Source organism: Cyanistes caeruleus, chromosome 10, assembly GCF_971803275.1.
Source record: "Cyanistes caeruleus chromosome 10, bCyaCae1.hap1.1, whole genome shotgun sequence".
NCBI lineage: Eukaryota > Metazoa > Chordata > Aves > Passeriformes > Paridae > Cyanistes > Cyanistes caeruleus.
The window spans coordinates 23,726,431-23,750,545 of NC_141710.1; the positions used below are offsets into that span (position 1 = coordinate 23,726,431).

The 24,115-nt window shown below is 43.8% G+C and overlaps 1 protein-coding gene across 1 annotated transcript in view; it reads right to left on the bottom strand.

Annotated features, from left to right (window-relative positions):
- Positions 1-2,448: 2,448 nt before the first annotated feature.
- RSRC1 (arginine and serine rich coiled-coil 1) overlaps positions 2,449-24,115 on the bottom strand; it is a 97,597-nt gene continuing 75,930 nt past the window's right edge. Inside the window, exons 8-11 of the mRNA XM_086844166.1 lie at positions 17,830-17,898; positions 5,832-5,938; positions 4,848-4,994; positions 2,449-3,936 (exon numbers count right to left, since the gene is read on the bottom strand). Of these exons, the coding sequence (XP_086700292.1) occupies positions 3,844-3,936; positions 4,848-4,994; positions 5,832-5,938; positions 17,830-17,898 (416 nt within the window). The 3' untranslated portion in view covers positions 2,449-3,843. The remainder of the gene's footprint in view (positions 3,937-4,847; positions 4,995-5,831; positions 5,939-17,829; positions 17,899-24,115) is intronic.

The window sequence follows — 24,115 nt, forward strand, 5'->3', positions numbered from 1 at the left end:
TTGGCAGCATCACTTGAGCAGCAAAACCTTCCTAAAATACTGTACCAATAATAACAATAATCACTTTAAAACCAACCCCAGCTCCTTTCCAGGCAGCTGTCCCACCCCAAACACTGCTGGAGGAATGAGGAGCAGTGCCCATTCCCCCTGCTTGGATGGGAAGGGAGGGTGGCTGCTCTGCAGGCTCAGGGAATGAGTTTGCTGCTGGAATTCCTGGGGGAGAGGCCTCTGCTGGCTCCCAGGAGTCAGAAAAGCTCCAGTTCCAGCTTTATCTTCTCACTCCTGCTCTCCACAGCTCAGTTTGGCATTGGCAGGGACTGTGTGCATCAGAGTCCTGAGTGGAAAAGCCTCAGCACTGCAGAGCACAGCCAGAATCCTGAGTTTTACAGGGAAAACCAACACACAGCTGCTTCCTTCCCCTTCCTCTTCAGGAATCTGCTCCCTCTCACCAGGGGCAAAGTGCAAAATACAAAAAAAAGATGAATTTTCTGTAGGAAAGAGTCCTAAATATGAGAACACCCAAACTGAAAATCACAGGAACTAAAACCCAGGATTGCTGTCACAGGTTAAGACGTAGGAGATTGAGACAAGGGAATTATTGGATCAGGAGTGTGGGTTGGAGCCAGCAGCGCATTTTCCCAGGCTGGTGGTGATGATCTGGACAACTGATGGGGTTTCTGGCCAGGTGCTGACACAAATTCATCTGGACCTGGCTGATGAGCTCCACATCCTCCCTCCTCTTCTGCACCCCTGGAATGGTGGAGGACACGTTTCCTTGGACACAATTCCCTTCTGAAGTGTCCAAGGGTAAAACAATTCCAGCAGGAACTTCCAAACCCACCTGGGTCACACACAGCAAAGCTGATTGCTGCTGCCTCCTCCCCTATCCCATTCCTGCTATTCCAATGCCTGCCTTTGGCAGGAAAATGAGTCATTGATCCCAGGATGCTGCTCAAGGAAAAGAAAAATTCCCACTGGAATCTGCTGCCAAATCTTCACCCCAACCCCTCCACGAGCTCCGTGTCCCTCACAGGAGGATCCATGGGAAGAGTCCAACTCCCCTGGAAAAGGCACCTGGAATTGCTGAGGTTCAGTGTCCTGGGAGCTCCCACTGAGCACAGACACCTCTGGAAGTGTCCCCTGCAGGGCTGGCACGAGCTCTGGGGCTCTGGGATCCAGGCAGAAAAACTCCATCCTTACAATTCCTTCCTCTCCCAACACCAACAACTCCCCGAGCTTCCATGCTGGAGTCTGAGACACAGATGTGCCCTTGGCTCTGAGATCCAGAACACTGAATTTCATACAACATGAAATTTATGGGCATGTTTTCATGGTGTTACATGAAAACAACTGTTAAAGTTAAATAGAAAAGCTAAAAGTGTGCATGTGTAAATTAGAAAGTTTTCTTAAGTCACTGAGTGAAAAAGTTTAAAGTTTAAATTAGTTTAGAAAATAAAAGACAAGAGAGAAGTTTTAGGGTGTTGTCTCTTTTCCTTCTTATTTCTTCTTCATCCTCTTCTTCTTCTAGAGGTTTTTGAGTAGGTGATTGGATATAAAATACCACAGTGCAGCACACAGGTAAAGAGTCATTAAGAAAAATAATATACCTGTCTATTGTTAATTAAATAAAACATAGATATAAAAATAAAAAGAACTGCACAGTTCAGAGCCATTTTGTGCCATCAGAGCCAAAGTGTGCCAAGTTATAATGAATTAACCTTGTGCAGAAAGTCTGGAGAGACCTGCCAAGTTTTGTGATAACATCCTAATAAACACCAGAAACAAGATCCCAAGGAGCTTTAGATTCTTCCTGACCTGGAGAACTGAGATAAACAGAACTCCCTGTGAAGGAATATTCCAAATATTCCAAAAGAGCTCAGCTCAAAGGAGACTGAGAAATCCAAATTCAAGAAGTGCAACAATAAAAGAGTGAAAAAGTTACATTCCACAGCCCTGAATGTTCCAGGGAGGGGCTGGGGAGGGTGGCAGGATAAGAAACCAGAAAAATCCCTTTTCACTGAAGCACCTGAGGCAATATCCAAGTTATTATTCCATGAAAAGTGCAGAATCCTGAGGAATTCATGGATATTCTGATCACTGAGCTGCAAGTGGAATTATGAAAATCAACTTTATCCTGATTTGCTCTGTGTTTCCAGTGCTGTTTGGAATATTTCAGTACATTTTCCATTCAGCTGGGATTATCTAAATGTTATTTCCATTTTCTTCCCAGCTCTTGCCCCCAACTCTCCTCCAGCAAATTTAGATGTCAATTAATAAACAATAAATAATAAATAAACAAACTCTACCTGAAATCTATTTACAGCCTATTGTAAAATTTTCTAATATTCTACAGGGCTGCAAATAAAAGGAATCATTTTCCATCCAATAAAAGCACCAAAATTATCCAACAAAATGTGTGAGAAGAGGAATTTACACCTGGACCTTCCATGGACATCAAACAGTTTTTATTTTCTATGAAAGAAACATAAAAGGTGATTAGAAAACACAGCAATGACAAATATTTACAATTTGAAAATGCTAAAATGAAACAAGGGTGACAATTTTTTTTCCACTTTTTCCTGCAGACAAGGTCTTGGAATATCTTGATGCAGGATAAAGTCAAAGTAACACTTCATACAGGAAGTAAAAATGTGTCAGAATGTAAATTCAATACATTTTCCTTTTACATCTGGGATCTAAAATAAAAAATAAGACAACCAAAGTCCATTTCCAGAGTCAGCCTCCATTTTTTTATCACCACAGATCTGAGAACCAGGAGAAATAATCCCAAAAAAAGCAGCTTCCCAAGGGAATGCTGATGCTGGGAGGGTCCAGCGAGGCACATCCAGAGGTGGGGCTGGGTTTTCTCCTCTCCTGATGTGAGTTTCCCCCCAGCTTTGCTGAAGAAATACTTTAATATTTTATTTATTTGATTTGGTTGATCTCCTGCACTTAGCTGGATCATGGGCAGATTCTTGTGGGAGCTTATCCAGGCTAAATTCAGATGTTCAGATTAAACTTTGATTATTTGCAAGTCCCACCTGACCAAAGGGAACTCCAAGGGCTGGGAACAGTCACTGCCAGAAGCAGGTGTGAGAGAATTCCCTAATTTGGTAATTATAGAAATGATGAGGTTGATAAAATTCCCCATTTGGAGTTGCAGTAGGAGCAGATGCTCCAGGACACGTGGAGAGTTTTTCCACCCAGACTGAGGAACTGGGGGTGAACAATCCACAGAGAGGATTCCCTCAGCAGGAGCCTGCCCAGATATTCAGGATTCCTCGGAAGGAAGGAGGAGGGGACACCAGTGATGGATCCTGGATCTTCTCCAGCCTCAGGACATGGAGTGGCCTGGGATGGCACCACCCATCCCTGAGCTTCAGTTTCCCACTGATCTCCCAACTCTTACCTGGTTTATACAATTTTTTGGATTGGGAGGGATAAAATGATCTTTCATGGGCTGCCAGGTGTTCTGCACCTGAGGAATTCCCTCCAAAAAAAGGGGAAATGCCCCTGGCTGTGCTGCCCTGCCCATCTCCAGCACTGAGCTTGGAGAGAACCAGGGCAGGACAGTCCTGGTTATCCAGAACAGAACATTCCTGGTTATCCAGAACAGAACATTCCTGGTTATCCAGGACAGAACATTTCTGATTATCCAAGACAGAACATTCCTGGTTATCCAGGACAGAACATTCCTGGTTATCCAGGACAGAACATTCCTGGTTATCCAGGTGAAACACTCCCAGCCTGCACAGCTCATCCAGATCTCCTCTAAGGGACAAAAGGAACAGCTGAGTGTAGGAATTCCGTGTGGGAACTGGCCTGGGATGGTCCTGGGAGCTGTCAGGCCACGGGGCTCCCCATCAGCCGCTCCTGGCGCAGAGCAACCAACCTCTGGAACCACTTCTCCTCAGCCTCTGCCTTCTCGATGAACAGCTGGGAGAAAAGTTGGCACAATCAGCAATTCCACCTTTGTGATCAGCTCTGGGAACAGCCACAACTGTCTTGGTGCCCACAGGAAAAGCTCAGCAGGGTTAAAGACAAAGCTGACCCAAAACCATCAAAAAAAGCAGAGAATTTCAGGGAATCCTAAAATAGTTTGGCTTGGGAGGAGTCTTAAAGATGGAAATCTTTGGAAAGGCAAGGCTCCAATGCAATTCTTCACTGGAGATTTGATCTCTTATCTGTGTCCATTCTACAGAGCTCACACTGATTTCTTCACTGCAAGTCATTTGTAACTTGCTCATTCTTAAAAAACCTCTATGGAAGTCCTTTTATTTCCCTCTAAAGCTCTCCCAAACGGATTTGCTCAAGTTTAGCACAGTAATTTAAAATTATCTTAAGTCTGTGCCATATTTAAAACTTTGCAAGTTGGCAAAATGGGAAAACTTTGAGTTTCCCACCAGGTTTCCAACTACAGAAACCAGTTTGTCCTGAATTTTTATTTATCTTAAATTCCCCAGTGTTCCATTAATATTCTATTCTATTCTATTCTATTCTATTCTATTCTATTCTATTCTATTCTATTCTATTCTATTCTATTCTATTCTATTCTATTCTATTCCATTCCATTCCATTCCATTCCATTCCATTCCATTCCATTCCATTTATACATTATATATAATAATATACTTTATATGTAATATATAATAAAATATTTATATATATAAGATGTGTTATATATAAATAGAAATAAATGCATATTATATTATATTATATTATATTATATTATATTATATTATATTATATTATATTATATTATATTATATTATATTATATTATATTATATTATATTATATTATATTATATTATATTATATTATATTATATTATATTATATTCACTCACATTTGGATGTGCTAAGGAATTGTCATCCTGGTATTTGATGGCAGTGGGAATGTTGGCAGCTGGAGGCTCTTTCTCAGGAGCTGCTGCCTCGGTGGCTCCTGCTCCCACATTCACAGGCTCCTGCTGGACTTCAGCAGGTTCTGTTGACTGAAAAAGAAACAAAAACACCAAATTGGAGTGGTTCAGCCCAAAACTGCCAAATGTGGCAGTATTTTATGGCAGCACTTGGCTGTCTTCACTTTCCTCATGGAAAGATTTCTCAGCATCCCCAGCGGGACACACTGGATGTGGACAAAGGATATGAAGTTACCAAAAAAAGGTACAGGGAGAGAGCTTGGAAAACTGGGATTTTCCTGAAAAAGCTGCTTCAGCTTCTTGGAGACTTCTGGAAAGGCAAGGAATTGCAAATTCCTGGGGAAACAATCAGGGACAATTCCTAATGCTCACTGCCAAATGAACACATCCCAAACCAGTTCCCTGCAACACCTGGTGGCCAAAATTCAGGTAAATTCTGGGATCTGGACGTCTCCTGTTGGCTTTCTGGAAAGCTGATTGAAAACCAAGCTGCTCTTTCCGGGGAATAAATACAGATTTAAAGCCTGGCTTTAGTTAAGCAGCATTAAAATCATCTCCACTTGAATTACAAAGGAAATGTCTGATTACTTTGGGATTTTAATTCTTCTGCTTCTCCTAAAAAAAAGTCTTCAAAGCAGGTGATTTCCTTAAATTCTGCCACATTTCAATTCCCTGAACCCACCCTGAGACCATCAGGGAGTCCTTGGTGGGATTTCAGGTGGATTTATTTCAACATTGGTGCTCTTTCATCGATGGAATATCCTTAATAGTGCAGCTTCCTCCTGGCTCTGAGAGGATAATGCAGCAGGAAAGGGATTGGAAATGTCCCTTTTGGAAGGAAAATGTCCCTTTTGGAAGGAAAATGTACCTTTTTGGAAGGAAAATGTCCTTTTTGGAAGGAAAATGTACCTTTTTGACTTCTTTGCTCGACCTGAAGGTCTGTGGGATGAAGGCGTCGCTCTCGATGGCTTCGATTTCCTTCGCTCGCTTCGCTTGGTCGAGGAGGGTGGCTTGGTCTGCACAGGGAAGGTTGGATTTATGGGATTTATGGGATTTATGGGATTTGTGGGATCCTGGGATCCAGACCCTGTCCCAGCCATGCCTGCAGGAGATTTTGGGACACACCAGGAAAAAGTCCTCATGTAATGCAGCCCAAAATCTTCTGTTAGAAGGGAGAGCTCTGAGTAAAAACAACACCAGCGAGCCCATTGCTGGGAACATTCCCAATGCTGACCTAAGGATTTGTGGGATAACTGGGAAAAAGAAGCTCCAGGGAGAGCTCAGAGCCCTTCCAGGGCCTGAAGGGGCTCCAGGAGAGCTGGAGAGGGACTGGGGACAAGGGATGGAGGGACAGGACCCAGGGAATGGCTCCCAATGCCAGAGGACAGGGATGGATGGGATTTTGGGCAGGAATTGTTCCCTGGGATGGAATTCCCAGAGCAGCTGGGGCTGTCCCTGCATCCCTGGCAGTGCCCAAGGCCAGGCTGGACAGGGCTTGGAGCAGCCTGGGACAGTGGGAGATGTCCCTGCCCTGTCCCTGGCTGGGATTTAAGGTCCTTCCAACCCTAACCATCCCATAATCCATAATTCTGCACTACAGCAAAGCCCCTGGACACAACTTCAAGCCTGATTTTTGGGGGGGATTTGGAAGGAAAAATAGAATTTGCTACATTTAAACTTGTGTTTGTAAGTCCTGCTGCCTTGGTGCTGAAACCTTCTCCTTTAAAACAGATCCCAAAGAATTTTTGGGATAAATAAAATACCCCAACGCCTGCTGGAGTGAGGGAATCAGAATTCCCTGAGGTTCTGGATACACCTGATCCGAGGGGAAATTAAGGATCTCGATTAAAACCAGGGGTAGAAAGGCAGGAAAAGGAGATTTCAAATCCACAGCTCAAGTCCAGTTTCACAAATTCCCAGGATCCCAGCCGGATCCTGCACAAACTGATGGGAATGACAAATTAGGGAAGGGGCAGAAATCACTAAATGATGACATCAGTGACATTAACGGGGAAAATGGACTGGAGGAAGCAGAGCCCATTAGCGCAGGGCAGTTTTGACAAACACATTATGGGGAGATAAAACGACTTCCAGCTGTTGTTTGTCAGCTGTCAGGGCCATGGATAATATGTATTTCATAGGAAAATCAAAAATAATGGAGTCAGAAAGCTCCGAGGCTTCAGACAAAAAGAAATCAATACTAACTCAGTGCATGGTGAGTCTTTTTACCCTGTTAGGGTGGAAAAAGGGGAGTAAATCTTGGATTAGGGCTGGTTTTTAATAAAAAAGGTGATTCCAGCAGCAGGAACAATTTCCAGTCCTGTCACCTTGGCAGGGGAGAGATTTCCCAGTTTAACTGGGAATATCAGCATCCTTCAGGGATAATTCAGTATTTTACAATTTGCTATTTGCATCTATTGCTGTCCTCCCATATATAATTATACACACACACATATAAAATATATACATATAAAAATTAAAAAATATATTTATATATAAATTATTGTATTATTGTATAAATTATACATAATTTATATACATATAAAATAATACCTAAAATTATATATAATATTTTTATAAATATATATTTATATAAAATTATATATATAATTTATATGTATAAATTATAGATATATCAATTTACAGCTGTAAATACCTATGGAATTAGGCTGGATCAGCAATAACCTGGAATGTTGCTTGACAACTAAAATATGTTGGAATTCTTTCGATGCCACCCCAAAATACTACACAATAATTAGAAACAGCAGAGACTCAGATAAAAGTAAAAGAAACAGAGAATTCTAAGATTCTACAAATCAGGTGAAAGAAAAACTTCCCTGTGAGCTCTGCTTAAAATATTCCCATTTTTTCTTTAAGGACAAAATTTATTCCACTAAGAGTTTGAAAATCACTGAAGTAAAAGCATTAAATGACCAACAATATCTTGTGAACAATCCATTAAACAAAACCATGTTTTAAATATTTCTTGAATAATCTTTGAGTGTAAATTTTTATGGATTCATTGCTTATCCATAATCCTGACCATGAACATGAACTTAAAGAGATTTTTTCAAGCAGGTCTAACTCCAGAAATCAAAGCAATGAATATAAACCTCAAATATTCCTCAGAATCTGTTTCTTCCTATTTTACTAATTCGATTTAAGAGGTTAATTTAATTTTAAAATATAACACATTTTCCACAAAAAGCTTTGAAATACAGAAAAAAAAAAAAAACCCTGCTATTTTTTCTTGCTCTTTTGAGTTGAGGATTAAAAGAAGGAAACACCCCCAGATCCCAGACTAAACAAACAGCTACAGCAGAAAATATTTCCCCTTTGATCCCATTTTATTTGGGGTTATTGGAAGTGATATTTTTATCCAGCTGCCTTACAGAGCTGCATGTTTTCTGACACAACTGGCTTTTCACACATCCCATGGTTTTTAATTGATCCCACTTTTACTCAAGCTGCACAAAGTGACAAAGTAAAGAAAAATGAAGTTTTCCTTGGATAATTTGCAGTGGATGACAAAAAACTCCCTGGCTGTGGGAGATCCTGGATTCTGCAGCGTGCAGAAGGGAAGCACTGGGAAAAGGAGGAGAAATCCAGCAGGACAGGCTGGACTCGCTGTGGCTGTGTCACCTCCAGAATTCCCAGGGAATTTTCCTGCCTCAAATCCTCCCCGTTTGCATCAGGAGAGGATCAGTCCTGACTCTGATCCCGAGGTACCCCAGGGTCCTGATACCCTTCCCAGCCCCAGTGCTGGCATTCCAAGGCCAGGGGAGCTTCTGAAGTTCCTCTCTGGAGATTCCCCCTGGAGATCCCCCTGGAGATCCCCCTGGAGATCCCCCTGGAGATCCCCCTGGAGATTCCCCTGGAGATTCCCCCTGGAGATCCCCCTGGAGATTCCCCTGGAGCCTCATCAGCCTCTCCAGAGCCGAGACCTCCCAACAGCCGGAGCAAAATCCAGAGGGAATCAGCCCAGAAATGTCCCATTCCCGCAAGCTCTGAACTCAGCATTCCCAGCACTCCGAGTGCCTCCTGCTCCTGCTCCTGCCCAGCCTGGAACGGGGCTATCCCGGGATATTCCCTGGGATATTCCCGGGATATTCCCTGGGATATTCCCCGGGATATTCCCTGGGATATTCCCCGGGATATTCCCGGGATATTCCCTGGGATATTCCCCGGGATATTCCCGGGATATTCCCTGGGATATTCCCCGGGATATTCCCGGGATATTCCCTGGGATATTCCCCGGGATATTCCCGGGATATTCCCTGGGATATTCCCCGGGATATTCCCGGGATATTCCCTGGGATATTCCCCGGGATATTCCCTGGGATATTCCCCGGGATATTCCCCGGGATATTCCCGGGATATTCCCCGGGATATTCCCCGGGATATTTCTGGGATATTTCCCGGGATATTCCCTGGGATATTTCTGGGATATTCCCCGGGATATTCCCTGGGATGTTTCCCGGGATATTCCCGGGATATTCCCTGGGATATTCCCTGGGATATTCCCGGGATATTCCCCGGGATCTCCTGCACCTGATCCCGGTTTCCCGGCCGGGCTCCGCTGCCGTTAGAGGGAGGCACCGCCTCACTCAACAGCGCCGGAGCCGCGGATGCCGAGCCCGAGGATGCTCTGAGCAGAGCATCCCTAGAGGATCCATCCCTGTGGGATCCATCCCTAGAGGATCCATCCCTGCAGGATCCATCCCTAGAGGATCCATCCCTGTGGGATCGACCCCTGCAGGACCCATCCCTGCAGGATCCATCCCTACAGGATTTACCCCTGCGGGACCCACCCCGGATTTCAGGACCCATCCTGGATTTCAGGATCCATCCCGAATTTCAGGACCCATCCCGGATTTCAGGATCCATCCGGAATTTCGGGACCCATCCCGGATTTCAGGATCCATCCCGGATTTCAGGACCCATCCCGGATTTCAGGACCCATCCCGGATTTCAGGATCCATCCCAGATTTCAGGACCCATCCCGGATTTTGGGACCCATCCCAGATTTCAGGACCCATCCCAGATTTCAGGCCCAGCTTCCATCCCCCTCATCCCTCCCCCAGCTCATCCAGGATAGGGTTTCCCATTCCCATCCCTGAGCTCAGGCAGAGCCCTGCTCCCACCCTCAGCCACACTTTCCCAGCTGTTGGGATTTCCAGGGAAGGAACTTTTCCCAGCCCGAGTCACAGGAACAAGAAACACTCCCAAAACCAGAAACTGGGCAGAGAAAGCTTTGCCCGTTCATTTCTCTGCTCCCAACTTCATTGCAAGTGCTTGAAAAATACACCTGAACGTATCAAAGTAGCAATCTGGGAGCACTCCAGTATTTATTTACTACTGGGAGCACACAGGATTTACAAATTAAGCTGGAAAAATGCAAATTAACAAGAAAAACTTTTTTAAAGTGTCCTGTGAAAGTCAGGTTATTAAAATATATTAAAAATAGCATTTTGTGAGCACTGTGGTAGTTACTGGAGAGAATACTACAGAGAGTACTACAGAGAGGACCAGACTACTCTAAATTTGCTATTTTAATACTTTATAGTGACAACAACCTCATTTTTATAGGATTTTAAACCAAGTCTGGACACTAACAGCTTTTCTTTTAAAAACCTGGGAGCATTAGGTCTAAAATACAGCAGCAAACAGGAAGGGAAAGTTCAGCAAGTGAGCTCTGAATTTAAGAACATTAAATTTAAGAAAATGTAATTTAAGAAGACTGAATGCAAGAACTTTGAATTAAATAAAGTGAAATTCCTGCTGGAGCTCCCCAAGTCCTGAGTGCAGGTCGCCTTCACCGCTGCCCTGCTGGCTCCTGCGCCCCCATTTTGGGGCTTTTTGGGGTATTTTTGGGAACACTGTGGGCAAGAGCCCCTCTGAGGCAGCGGAGGAGTGGGGACAGCAGAGTGAATTTTGTGGATTTTGTGAATTTTGCTGGATTTGTGGCCACCCTGTGTTTGTCACCGCGCCGACACCGGAGCCGCCGCGCTCCTTCCTGGGCACACAAAGCCAGGGCTGTAATTCAATGCTCAATTTACCCTTGTCTCAGTGGAGATTTCTCCCCGCTAATTGATAGAAATTAAGCCATTAATCAAGGCACCAGCCATCATTCAACCCGGGGAAGATGAATCCAAACTTTCATCATAACCACCTTCCCCATTTTAGTGTTCATTAGCATTAATTTTTAATGCAATTATGCTCTTCTTTTACGCTGAGCTCATAAATTACTGCTCTTTTGTTGCTCGCTGGCCTTGTAAAATCCAAGGTAATGCTTTGTGCTCTGATCTTAAAGGCAATTACTGCCTGCTTCCATCTTTTCCATACCTCTATCCCAAATAACCTCTGTGTTGGAGGTGCAGACTCACCGCTGGGGATCCCACACCCATGTTTCCTACAGAGCAATTTGGCCACGTTAAAGCCACAGAGGCAGAGCAAGGATTCCTGCTTTTGCTGCTGGATCCCAGGATCCAAGAGCAGAGAAACGACAGGGAAATGGGATTGTACAATGGATACAGGGGAGAAATCGGCGTGGTGTATCGGGAATAAACCACGGTGAGCGCAGTGAGGCCGTGCAGGGCAGCGGGGCTGCAGCTTGGAACCTCTCCAGCTTTTCCAGGGATCACTTTGTGCTGTCACTTCAAGAAGTGCTGCTGGCACGTGCCCAGTGCTCCTTTCTTTCCCCCTGGCCTGTGACAGTGTGGGAACCCCCCAGAGCCCTCCCAGGGGATCCCGTGGGATCCGTGCTGGCACACGGTGCCCAGGGCTGGGAACTTCCAGCCCTTTATTCCCACTCAGATGCTGAGAAACCCAACAGGGGAAGGCACAGCACCTCCAACCACCTCTGGCTGCCCCCAGACATCTTGGGGTGCTTGCAGACAAAAGGAAATAAATTAGGAAATGTTGCTCGCTTCGAATTATTTTTCCCTTTCTTTCCCAGCCTTTAGCTAGGATAAAGTCACTCACTCCAGCTAAAGGTCTGCCCAGCACCAATAAAATATCATCCACCTCTAAATTCCCAATTTATTTAGGCCATATCCAGCCTAAATAGGACAATTCCCAGTGAAGTCTCATGCTCATCCCATAGATTCCCAGAAAAACCCCTCTCTGGAAGCACCTGGGTGATGTTCACATGGCCCAGATCCACAAAACCCTAATTTTTACCAAAATAAAATCCCCACACCAGGGACTGTGGTTTGAGCAAATGGATCTGGAATTTTGTTCCATGTGCTCTATTTATTTTCCCCATAACCCCTATTTATTTTCCCCATACATCCCTATTTATTTCCCAAATATCTGTGTATATTTTCCCCATACACCCCTATTTATTTCCCAAATATCTGTGTATATTTTCCCCATACACCCCTATTTATTTTCCCCATACCCCCCTGTTTATTTCCCATACACCTCTGTTTATTTGCCCTTTAGAAACAGCTTTTCAATAGGTAGCTATAAATTTGTGTTTCAACTGACTCAAGTCCGATAACCAATTCCATGATGGTTTTTACAACCCCATTCCCTTAAGTGGCTTCTCCTTTAGCACAAATAAATGCCATGGAGATGCCAGGGAAACACACAGCATTAATGAAGTACAGAAATCAGATTTGTTTCTCATCTTGAAATTTGAAGATAATTTCAAGACTTTTAATTTGTTAAAATATATCATAAATTTCCCTGTTAGGGAGAATGGTAAAATTTCTCTGTTTCACTTGTAGAATGGTAAAACTTTAACGACACCAGCCGTGATTGCTAAAATAAAATCACTCAAAGATCAGCTTCAAATATGCTTTGAGATTTTGAAAGATTCATGGAATGGTTTGGGTAGGAAGGAACTTAAAGATATTTAATTCCCACCCCTGCAATGGGGACACTTCCCACTGTCCCAGGCTGCTCCAAGCCCCAGTGTCCAATGGCCAGGGATGCAGGGACAGCCACAGCTGCTCTGGGAATTCCATCCCAGGGAACAATTCCTGCCCAAAATCCCATCCAGCCCTGCCCTCTGGCACTGGGAGCCATTCCCTGGCTCCTGTCCCTCCATCCCTTGTCCCCAGTCCCTCTCCAGCTCTCCTGGAGCCCCTTCAGGCCCTCTGAGCTCTCCCTGGATCCTTCTCCTCTCCAGGTGAACATTCCCAGCTCTCCCAGCCCGGCTCAGCCCTGGAGCATCACCAGGACATTGGGATCAGGGGCTCTTCAGGGAAAGCAGGGAAGCAAAAGAGGGAAGTCTGGAATAGAAAGGGGCAGGAGAGGATGGGCAGGCACAAAGCAGGGTAAATTTAAGGAACACATTTAGAAGTGATTATTAATTACAGCAGCTTTAATACAAAGGCAGGAATTGATTCCTCCAGCAGCCATTATCCACGGGGGCCATCGATCCCCTTTCCAATCCCCTTCCCCTCAGCTCTGGACACAGAGAGTGGCCAAGACCCCAAATTCCCATTGCCCTTCCCATCTCTCATTATCATCACGTGGCTGCTCTTCCTAACGAGCCACTCTCTGCCTCTGCAGCAAAACTTGGCATTTTTTATTTTCCCCTTGATTTGTTCCTGCCCCCTTTCAATTCCAACCCAGCAATCGAAAGATTAAACAGAGATAAAAGAAGACCACGGTGTGTGCCAGATGCTGGGACAGCCTCGTGGGAGCAGCAGCACAACACCAGGTGTTGGTGTCAGCCTAATGAAGCGACACCGGCACACGAGGGACACCCAGGCTCGGGCTCCAAACCTGCCATTATCGAGGCAAAAACGAGGAATACTGGAAATTCCAGCTTTTGAGAAGGCAGGAAAAAAACACCAATCCATGCCCTCATATAAATGTATTATCTGTATGAAAGAATTTGGGGGTTAAACAGATTGAGTTTGGTCTTTGCCACCACAACGAACTTCAGGAAAATTTACTGAAGATAAATGAGGAGCTCAGGCAGTAACTGATGAACTTAAGGGCATCCCAATCTGGGGTTGAGTAAAGCACTTTAACTTATTACACACTGACCTCACCCCAGCAAATCTTCTCCTGGCATGTCCAAGCTGTGGTTTAATATCCATTACACCCAGGGAAAGGCTTTTAACTCTCTCTAAAGGAAGTGGGAAGGGAAATCATTGGTTTGGGGTGTCCTGGGCTGGACGTGTGAGCCCTGTGGGTCTCTTCCAGCTCAGGATATTCTGTGGTGACCATGGAGGAGATTCTTCATGTGACAACTCCTGGCCAGCAGGTTAAAGATGAATATTAAAAAAAAAAAATTAAAACTTTTAATTTGGGTTTATAAAGTTTATAATGAAGGGATTTTCTAAAAGTGGAGTCCTCCAGGTTTTTCTAACTTTGCTTCCATGACCCCTCTACCACTCCAAACCATGGAATCACACAACCATGGAATGGTTTGGAGGGACCTGAACACTTGAAGAATTTCACTTTTGCTGAAGAAAAGTCACCCCAGCAGCACAGAATGACCCTGAGGGATGGGGTTTATTCCCTGTTGAAGGGCCAGCTGTCTCCCAGGCACGTTCCCGCTCTCGTTTGCATCCCTCCCTCCCTCCCCCTGCCCACGTGGGCCTCATTTCCAAGCCTATTCAAAATGCTATTTTCCAAGCATGTGCCACACGACTTGTTCATATAAATGGAACAAATTAAACTGTCTCCACAGATATCCCCTCACATTTGTAGCCCTGATTCCTCTCCCTCACACGTGGCCAAGACACCGAATTATCTCCCTGCAGAGGTTGACCTCAGGATATTGGATTCTGCCACGGAGCTCTCCGGGACTAAACCGACGGGAAACACTTAATCACCCCTGCCTTTGCAGGGAAAAAAATCAACTTTAAATTTGCCCTGATGAAAAATCAATAAACCAGTAATTGCTTGGCTTATCACGGCGTGGAGGGACAAATTGGGAAGCGAAGCTCGGCGTCGGCGCGGATCCCAGGGAAAGGCGCGGAGTTTCGGGATCACTAAGCCAGAAAAGGGAAAGGTCTCGGAGTGATAATTAAATCTACTCGTGCTGATTTTCTGCCAAATTTATTTCCCCAGAGTCTATCAAAATGTTGCAGCGTTACTGGGGGGGCAGAACTAATCAGTTCAGCACCGGCACGCGCCAGGCACGGAAACGCAAATCCCGGGATAAAGGCGCCGGGAAATGCAAATCCCAGGGTAACGCCCGCCCCATCCAGCACCACCCTCACATCCATCCACCTATGGAATGACTGATTGCCAAAAATTCCTGTTTTCTGCTCTGCTGTGTTCTGGAAAAACTCCTTTTCCTGGTTTTCTGACGCATCCCCAGCTCCTCCTCCCCACACGGCGCCGGACGCGTGGCCCTGCCACGATGTGTTTGAAACTCAATGTTTGAAAATATTATTATTTGTGGTAGATGAAGAGAAACGAGACCAAAACCTCTCCCTAAGAACATCCAACGTGTTCCAATTTTATCTTTACATATTTGTTTTTTTTCCCTCAATTTTCCTCTTGTGCACTTCACCTGTCTGGAATTTGTCTGGAGTAAAACCCAGTTTGGTGGCAAAATCCCCTTTGCATTTTGTCCCTTTTCAGGCAATCCCAAAGCAAGTCAACAAAACCCAAAGCAGGAAAACCCAACCACTGCAAATACTCCTGCAAAAGTAGCATTTTTTTTGCTAATAGACCTAATTTCATGCAGCAAATTAGCATAGCTCCAATGGAAGTGCAAATGTAATCAAACTGAAAAATTCAAATGAGGCGGGGGGAGCCTTTTTCTTTCTTTCTTTGCTTTTTAGTCACTTAAAAAAAAGAAAAAAAAAAAAATCAGCATTTTGCTGTGTGTCCTTCACCAGGCTGGAGGGACTGTGGTAATTAAAACATTTAAACCAGCACAAGCCCCCAGTCTCTAATCTGAGCTGGGGTCAGCTGTCTGTAGATTCTAATTTGTCCTCAATTTTTTATTCATGCTGGGGAAATGCTGCATATTTAACAGGAAACCAGCAGGAAGGGGCAGCGCTGGGCTTGGAGGTCAAATAATTTGATTTCCGAGCAGATTACATGGAACATCCAACGTCTAATCTCACACCTGATTTGGCAATAAAATGACAATAAAAGGAATGTTAAAACACCCTCGCTATGGGGTGGGCAATAACCAGTATTTATCAGTTGGGAAAGGATTGGTTTATTTGTAGAATTATTTTTACTGCAGCTGCTGGGTAAAGGAGTCACAGGCTGTCAACACAGGCTGGAATTCCCTTTTGGAGGGTTTTAGTTAGGGAAATAAAATAAGGAATATTAGAGAAATAAAAATTCTTTTAAAATTGTAATTTAGAAATGATTTAAAGATTTAATTTAATATAATATAATTTTGCTTTATCTTATTTCAATGGCTGGACATAGCACAGATCAGTCACAGCTTGGAATCGATGGGCTGGGAAGTTTTTTCCAATCTCAGTGATCCCATGAGGGATCAAAGAGGGTTAAAAACCACACAGAGATATTGTGTGAGGAAGGAAGAACTAAGAAAAAATGCAAAATGCTCTTTTCCCAAGCAAAAGATGCCACTGGAGCCCAGCATGGCTGGGACAGGGAAGGGAACACAGTCTAAGCACTGGAAAAATGATCTGTTTGCAATTCCACATGGGATAAACCTACCTAAAACTGGAATTCTGAATCCATATGGGACATAAACTTAACAAAAATTGGAATTCTGAATCCTTATGTGACATAAACCTACCTAAAACTGGAATTTTGAATCCATATGGGACCTAAACCTAACAAAAACTGAAGTGTCCCAGTTTGCAGCTGCCCTGGATGTCCTGGAATGCTCCATACACAATTTAATAAGACTTTTTATTCTCCAGTGAGAATAAACTCTTTCATTCCAAACCAGGAGCAAACTCCTCAGCAAATGGGTGAATCTGAGTTACCCAGAAAAAATCTTCTCTTCATTTTCAAACACTGTGACATCCTCACAACCCTTCAAAGCCATCCCAGGACAGTTTTCACAGCTTCTTAATAAATTGTAGAGAAGTTTTCCTCCCCATTTCCCTGGAAATTCCATTGTTCCCAAGTCATGAACTGCCCCTTGGTTCTTCCCTCTGCTTTTCCACCCTTCCCAATCCCTGCTGGCACAGCAATTGCCAGCACATGTGCCACTCACAATGGAACGTAAGCACAAAAAAATCCATGTTTTTTTCCAAACATTCCCTGCAAATGGGTGCTGGTGTGACCCAACCACCTCATCCCAATATCCCTGTGCCTGCTGGAGCCTGGCTGGGTGACTCCTCCAGGTGGAAAGGCTCTCCCTGGGCCATTGGTTCCAAAATCCAGGAATCAGGTTGGTTTGGTCTCTTTTCTGTCAGATTTGGAAGTGCCCTTGCCCCTCCTGCCATGTCTGGGCTATCCCACTTTTCCACTTGAATTTCCTTCCTTGGTATCACAAGAACCTTCTCCAAGCAGGATTAATTAAGTTAATCCAATTAATTCCTCTCAGCATCCCCCAGTCCCCAGGTAAAACAAACTAAAGATTAGAACATTTGGATTTTGAGTGAAATTCTCAGCAGCTGCAGATTCAAAAACGAGGATTCTTCCTGAATTCCCTTTTGTAAGTAAATCATGGACTCCTAGAATGGTTTGGGTTGGAAGGGACCTTAAAGCCCCTCCTGATCCACACAGCTCCAGTGAGGATTTGAGGCTCCTGGGATTGTCTGGATTGGCTCCCTCACGATGTTGGAAATGTCTCTTCCCATCACTCCCTGATATTTCAATCCATTTAATTATTCCACCTGCTGGACTGCAAAGAAGCAGCTCAGGGCACCAAATTCCATCATCAGCCCAGGGAGGAAAATCCCACAGCCCCACTGAGGCTTGGACACTTAAAAATAGTAATTTTTGACTTCCTGGACTTTAGTTCATTATGAAATCAAAGAAAATTCCTCACCTTCTTCCTTTCTTCTCTTGGCTTCTTCTTCACTTCTCTCCTTGGCCTTCAACGCTTCGTCTGCTTTAGCTAAAAAGGAGACAACAGGAGCTGGAATTAGTTAAATTTATTGTCTCAAGTCATGGAATCATGGAAAAGTTTGGTTTGGAAGGACTTTCAATCCCACCCAGCCCCACCCCAGCCATGGCAGGGACACCTCCCGCTGTCCCAGGCTGCTCCAAGCCCCAGTGTCCAGCCTGGCCTTGGGCACTGCCAGGGATGAGTTGCCAACAACCTCTTGCCAAACGACATTTCCTGGGTTTAAACCCAATTTCATGTTCCTTCCTGCAGGTCCCATAATGAAATCCACGTGCACGACAGACCAGCCCTTGGATCTTCATTTATTTGATTTAAAGTCATTCCCGCAGTTAAGGAACAGCATAAATGGGATTATGGAGGGCAATATCAGGTCAATATTAGAGCAATATTAATTCTATATAAATCCCCACATTCATTTTGTGGTAAGTAAAGCCCTTAAGAGACTTCTAAGAGGTTTTCTTTCTTTAAACCCCAATCTCCCCACCCCAGTTGCCCCCACACAGAACTGTGGTGACCCAAACGTGGCACATTCATAAAGTGGCAGATTTGCTGCCACCCTCAGTAATCCATCAGGCCTATTTTGAGGATAAAAACACAAACAAAACAGTATTTCCAGGGCTGCAGACTCTGCTCAGAGTGGCAATCAGACAGCTCTTCCTCATGACTTTATTAAGCAGTACACAATTTTCTCTTCACTCCAAATCACAGCAGCAGTACTTAATCCATGTTACAACAATCTTCTTTAAAAAGAATCTTTTCCCCTCTAGAAACCTCTTCCCTTATTACTTAATTATCTACCAGTTGCTCAACTGCAGGGGTTTTCAAACACTTTCCTACAGATGTTAAAGAAGATTAAAAATATACAGCACAGTAACAAGGGACTATCAATATACTCTGTAAATTAATTAAATTTCTGTTCTAGCACATCATTTATTCCAAAGCATTAATGTCTCAAAGGAGCCATTCTCTTTTATTGCCATCTCACTGCCTGATGAGTGAACTAAGTGAGAATAAGTCTCTAATAACATTATACTTGATGAAATATTAAGTTTTCAAAAGTATCACCAGGCCAGAAAGAAAAGAACCAACAAGGAGCAGGAATCCAGCATTTAAACCTTCCCAGGGAGGAAAATCACTATAAACTGTGCTCTGAACTGTGAGAGCTGAGTCAGATTTGCAAATATTTAATCCCAGCACCTCCTGAATTAAGCAATAATTTATGAAAACCAAATTCAGCTCAGGAGGGGGCGAAGGGGTCGTTCCTTTTTGGAGCCACCAGCTCCACCTTTAAACACACAGCCTGAGCAGGGTGTTACAGAGTGATCACTGCACACACAGCTGCTCCCATCTCCACACTTTTATACATATTTAGACAACATTTAAAGCTATGAAATATTAAAACTTTTCTGCCACTGAAGATCATTACAAGAATCTATTAAATCCCATAATAAAACCAAACCACGAGTAACTCTAAAGACTTTTACTTAATTTACACTTTATTCTCCTTGGTAAAAGGACGGGGATAATAGAAATTCCATTTAAATTCAATTTTGGTGATATGTGTAATTGTAGATATACCCCTTGAGTCATGTAAAATGCTCAGCTTATGTTTCTTTCAAATTATCCCGCTCCGATTCCCATTCTGCTCCTTACAACTGTCTTCAATATGTATTAGCAGAGCTCATTAGGCTGGAATTTAATAATGCAAACATCAGGTGGATTTCAAGACCCTCCATTATCAGCACAAGATGGATTGCTCATATAGCTCGTGGGCCAACTGGGCACAATTTAGATTCAATAAACTACCAGGCCTAAATTTGATTTATCTATTCCACTGAGCTACTTTGTTCTTCCTGCCCGATTTGTTGCTGCACAGGAACAATTCATTGGGTATCTCAGTGGCAAAAAGATATTAAAACACACAGGAAAGATGGTGCTGGTCAATGAATAAATTTTCAGTTTGTCTTTGTTAACTTTAAGTTGTTGATGTCCAGCCCTTGTAAGTCAAGTTAAAACTGTTGCTGAGGCAGAGCTCGGCCTTTGGAGTCCTGGTTAATTAGAGGGACAATGGGGCAATTTAGGAAGCACCACAAGGACAATTCTCCACACAAAATTGCTCATTAACAACAATTTAACTTAGCCCATGAACCTCCAGAGCAGACCCCGAGCTTACAGGGCTCTGTCCACCACGACCAGCACTGGAACTCTGAGTCTCTCCCAGGGTTTAACACCAAGGATTCTCTTCAAACATTTCACATTTTCTGTCATTTTTGAGCAGAGTCCCAGAATGGGCCAGGCTGGGAGGAACCACAGTGGGTCAAGTGATTCAAGCTCCTGGACATCCTGGAGAACACAGCACAGGACTGTGGCCATCGTCTTCTTCCTCTTCTTTTCTTCTCCTCCCTCTTCTTCTCTTCCTTCTCCTTCCTCTTCCTCCTTTTCTTCTTCTCCTCCCTCTTCTTTTCTTCTCCTCCCTCTTCTTTTCTTATCTTCCTTCTCCTTCCTCTTCCTCCTTTTCTTCTTCTTCTCCTCCCTCTTCTTCTCCTTCTTCTTCTTCTCCTTCCTCTTCCTCCTCTTTTCTTCTTCTCCTCCTTCTCCTTTTCTTCTTCTTCCTCTTCTTCTCCTCCCTCTTTTTCTCTTCCTTCTTCCTCTTCTCTTCCTTCTCCTTCCTCTTTCTCCTCTTCTTTTCTTCTCCTCCTCCTCAAAGCTGTTGTTATATTATTATTATTACTATTATTATTATATAATGAATATATTGTTGTTCAGTGTCCAAGTGCCATTAAAAGCACTAAAAGAGATTCACTTTTCTCAAAGCAAGCTGCAATTTAACAACACTAAAAGATCTTTACAACCTGAGGGTTGGATTTGATGGCCTGAGAGGGTTTTTCCAACCTAAACAATTCCACCATTCCATGGAACCCCTGGGGTGGTGAAAGTGCTGGAGGTTTGGGAAGCAGAGTCACTCCCTGAGGGTGGGAGATGCTTTAATCCTGACCAGCCTCACCCTGTGCCAAAGGGAAATTATTCCAAGCAAAGCTGCTAATTAACCAGGAGAACTGTGGATTATTCCAAGGTAGAAACAGGCCAGGGGATGTTTTGGGGATGGAAAGGGCATTTTGGGAAATGAGGCCCGGGCTCATGGAAGAGCCCCTGCAGCAGATCCCTCTCCCAGGGCATGGGAGAAGCAGGGAAGGTGCATGGAAAAAACTCAACCCTTCACTAAGATTTCATTTTCCTGTCAAAATTAAAAAGAGATGAGTGTCAAACACCCACAACTGCAAACCACAAGAGGTCTGGAAAAACAAATTAATTCAACGTAATTGTGGACTTTCCAACAACTCAAAGTTGAAAATACAAGATGTGTTTGAGGAAAAGAAAGCCCAGGAACTGTAAAAACACACATGGACACCCCGTTTAAAATGCAGCCAACCATCCGCAGTGCTCATCAGAAAAACTTCACCTTTCCTTTTTTTGAACACAAACATTTTTGCACTTATAAAATATTCAGTCAGCTCACATATAAAAATACAAGTGGAATCCATTATTAATTTACAAGGCCCTGTTTAATTTACATGCTATTTTTCTCTGGTATATTAAATTTATCAAGGCTTGTGGAAATCCTCTCCGCTGAATATTCATAGGCTGACGTGTAAAATTATCTGTTATCCATCCAAATTCCAGCACAAACTCCAAACAACTGCTTGCTCAGAGAATTTCTCTGACAGGAACACGAGGAGCAGCATCCAGGAATTCTGAGTTCCTGAGGAAAAGTGACACCACCAAGCACATTTTTATCACCCCAGATTTAAGCAGGTTTTCTATAGTTTTGCCTTTAGTAAATTTAAACACCATTCTTGGAGGTCTTAGAGGGTTTTTCCAGCCCCAATGAGTGTATGACTCTGTTAATCCATGATCCCATGAATCCATGGAATTGTGTGATCCCATAAATCCATGTTTTGGGTGGTCACTTGCCCAGCCCATCCCATCCATGGCCACCTCTCAGTGCCACCAGAGCTGCCACCAGCCCTGTCCTCCCCATTGTGAAACACCACAATTCCCAAACAGGGGAAGTTCTGCCCTTGCTGCCCCATAACTTTATTAAATCAGACTCTAATTATGGATATTGGAAAGGCCTGAGCATGGGGGTGAGGGAGTCATACACTCATTCAGGCTGGAAAAGCCCTCTAAGACCTCCAAGAATGTTGGTGGTGTTTAAATTTACTAAAGGCAAAACTGTAGAAACCCTGATTAAATCTGGGGTGATAAAAATGTGTTTGGTGGTGTCACTTTTCCTCAGGAACTCAGAATTCCTGGATGCTGCCAGTCACACTTAAAAATTCCCCATAAGCCCAAATCTGGCTGTTTTTAAGCTTCTCTGAATTTCTGAGGGAACGCACCTGGTGTTGGGAAGGGAGATGTTATCCCACTGATCCCTCCTGGTGTAGGAATGCTATTTCTCACCTCTTCAGCAGCTCAGTTCCCTTCCCTCAGTCGTTTTGGGAAATATTCCTTGGTTTGGGGTGAATGTCCCGTTATGGCACAGCTAATGAGCATCTGGCTCATGGCCACGAGGGCTTTCCCAAATATTAAATGTATTTTTGGTAGAAGATACATCCAGTCATGTGCAACCCAACTGAGGAAACACAGGTGAAACCTAAACATTGTCTTATTCCAAAGCATAACCGAGGTAGCTGGAGTTATTTGGTGTAACCGAGATATTTGTTTCTATCGGGTACAACCAAGATAATAATTAAGATAAACCCTTTCCCACCGATTTCCCCCCAGTTTCTTTCACTGTCACCATTTTCAGGAAGCAGTTTGTGGATCACCTGCTGGCTAGAAATGGCACAGGGCTGGGAGAAAGGCCGGCAGGAAAAAGAGAAAATCCAAAATATCCTAAACAGCCCGAGCGGCTCTCGAGTGCCAACGGGTTAAATATTCAACCAACTTCTCTGCAGAGAGCGAGGCACGTTCATCCTTGGCTGGAATATTAACATGCTGGGCAGAAATCCGGGAGGGGAAGAGGCTGGAAAGGGACACGGGGTGTTGGGCAGGGAAAGGTAAGAACTGACAGCTAAAATCCCGTTCCAGAGAGCGGGGCCGACCTCCCCAAAGACTTCCCGGATCCCGGTGACTGCCTACTGTATTAAGACTGCCTTTCTCATCACTTAATGCTTATTTTCATCACTTTGCTTAAAATATTGATAATCAATTAGGGCTACGTCTGTTTTGCCACAGAATCTGTGTCACAGTCTATCAGCCTGTCAGGGCCAATTCAATCCTCATTCAAAGTTAATTTTTTCTCCATAAATCCGCCTTTGGAGGAGTCATTAGGCGCAGAACATAGCCCGAGGTGCAATCACCTATTCTCTTTCATTAGAGGCAGGCAGGGAAGGTGAGGGAGATTATTAGAACTTTGGAATGATCACAAAGCAGCGTGCTGCCTGTCAGATCCCCCCAACATTTCATTCATCTCGCCAGCTCGCTGCCAACGCTTCTAAATGGACATTATTCATGAACATCTGTGACACGCTGAATATTCCGAGGCTGCCAGTGATGAAAAAGCCATGCCCCCCCCTTTGGCTGGCAAATTAATTCTATGGTCAGAACAATTAGGAATATAACAAACTTGTTCCGTGATGTTATTTTTAGGCCTTCCAAGATATCTCCCCTTAAAAAGGTGGGGTTTTGTTTTTTAAGCATAAACGTGGCCGCTCCAAATGGTCAAAGACTGGATTTTATGGTGCTGGAGAATGATGAAAAGCCATGCCCCCCTCTGACTGGCAAATTAATTCTATGGTCAGAACGATTAGGAATATAGCAAACTTGTTCTTTTTAGGCTTTCCAAGATATTCCACTTTAGAAAGTGTCATTTCAGAACTGGATATTTTTTTTAGTGCACTCTAGAGTCAAACACTGTCTTTTAAAGTATTGTTGAACAATGTACATTTCCTTTGCTATGGAAATAGATTGTTGGTTGAGTTATTTTAAGCAATTACCAAATTAGCAGTTTTGCAATCTGATTTGTTGATACCTTTCTAAAACAGAGCCAGATGAGAGCCCATGTTGGATTTGAGATCGCTGCCATCTGAAATTACAGCCCGCTTCCCTCCTGGTGGGAAAGCAGAGTGGGAAACAGATTTCCACAATCAAATCTATTTATTCCTATTTCCTTGCAATGAACACGTGATGGCCATCGAGGCATTTT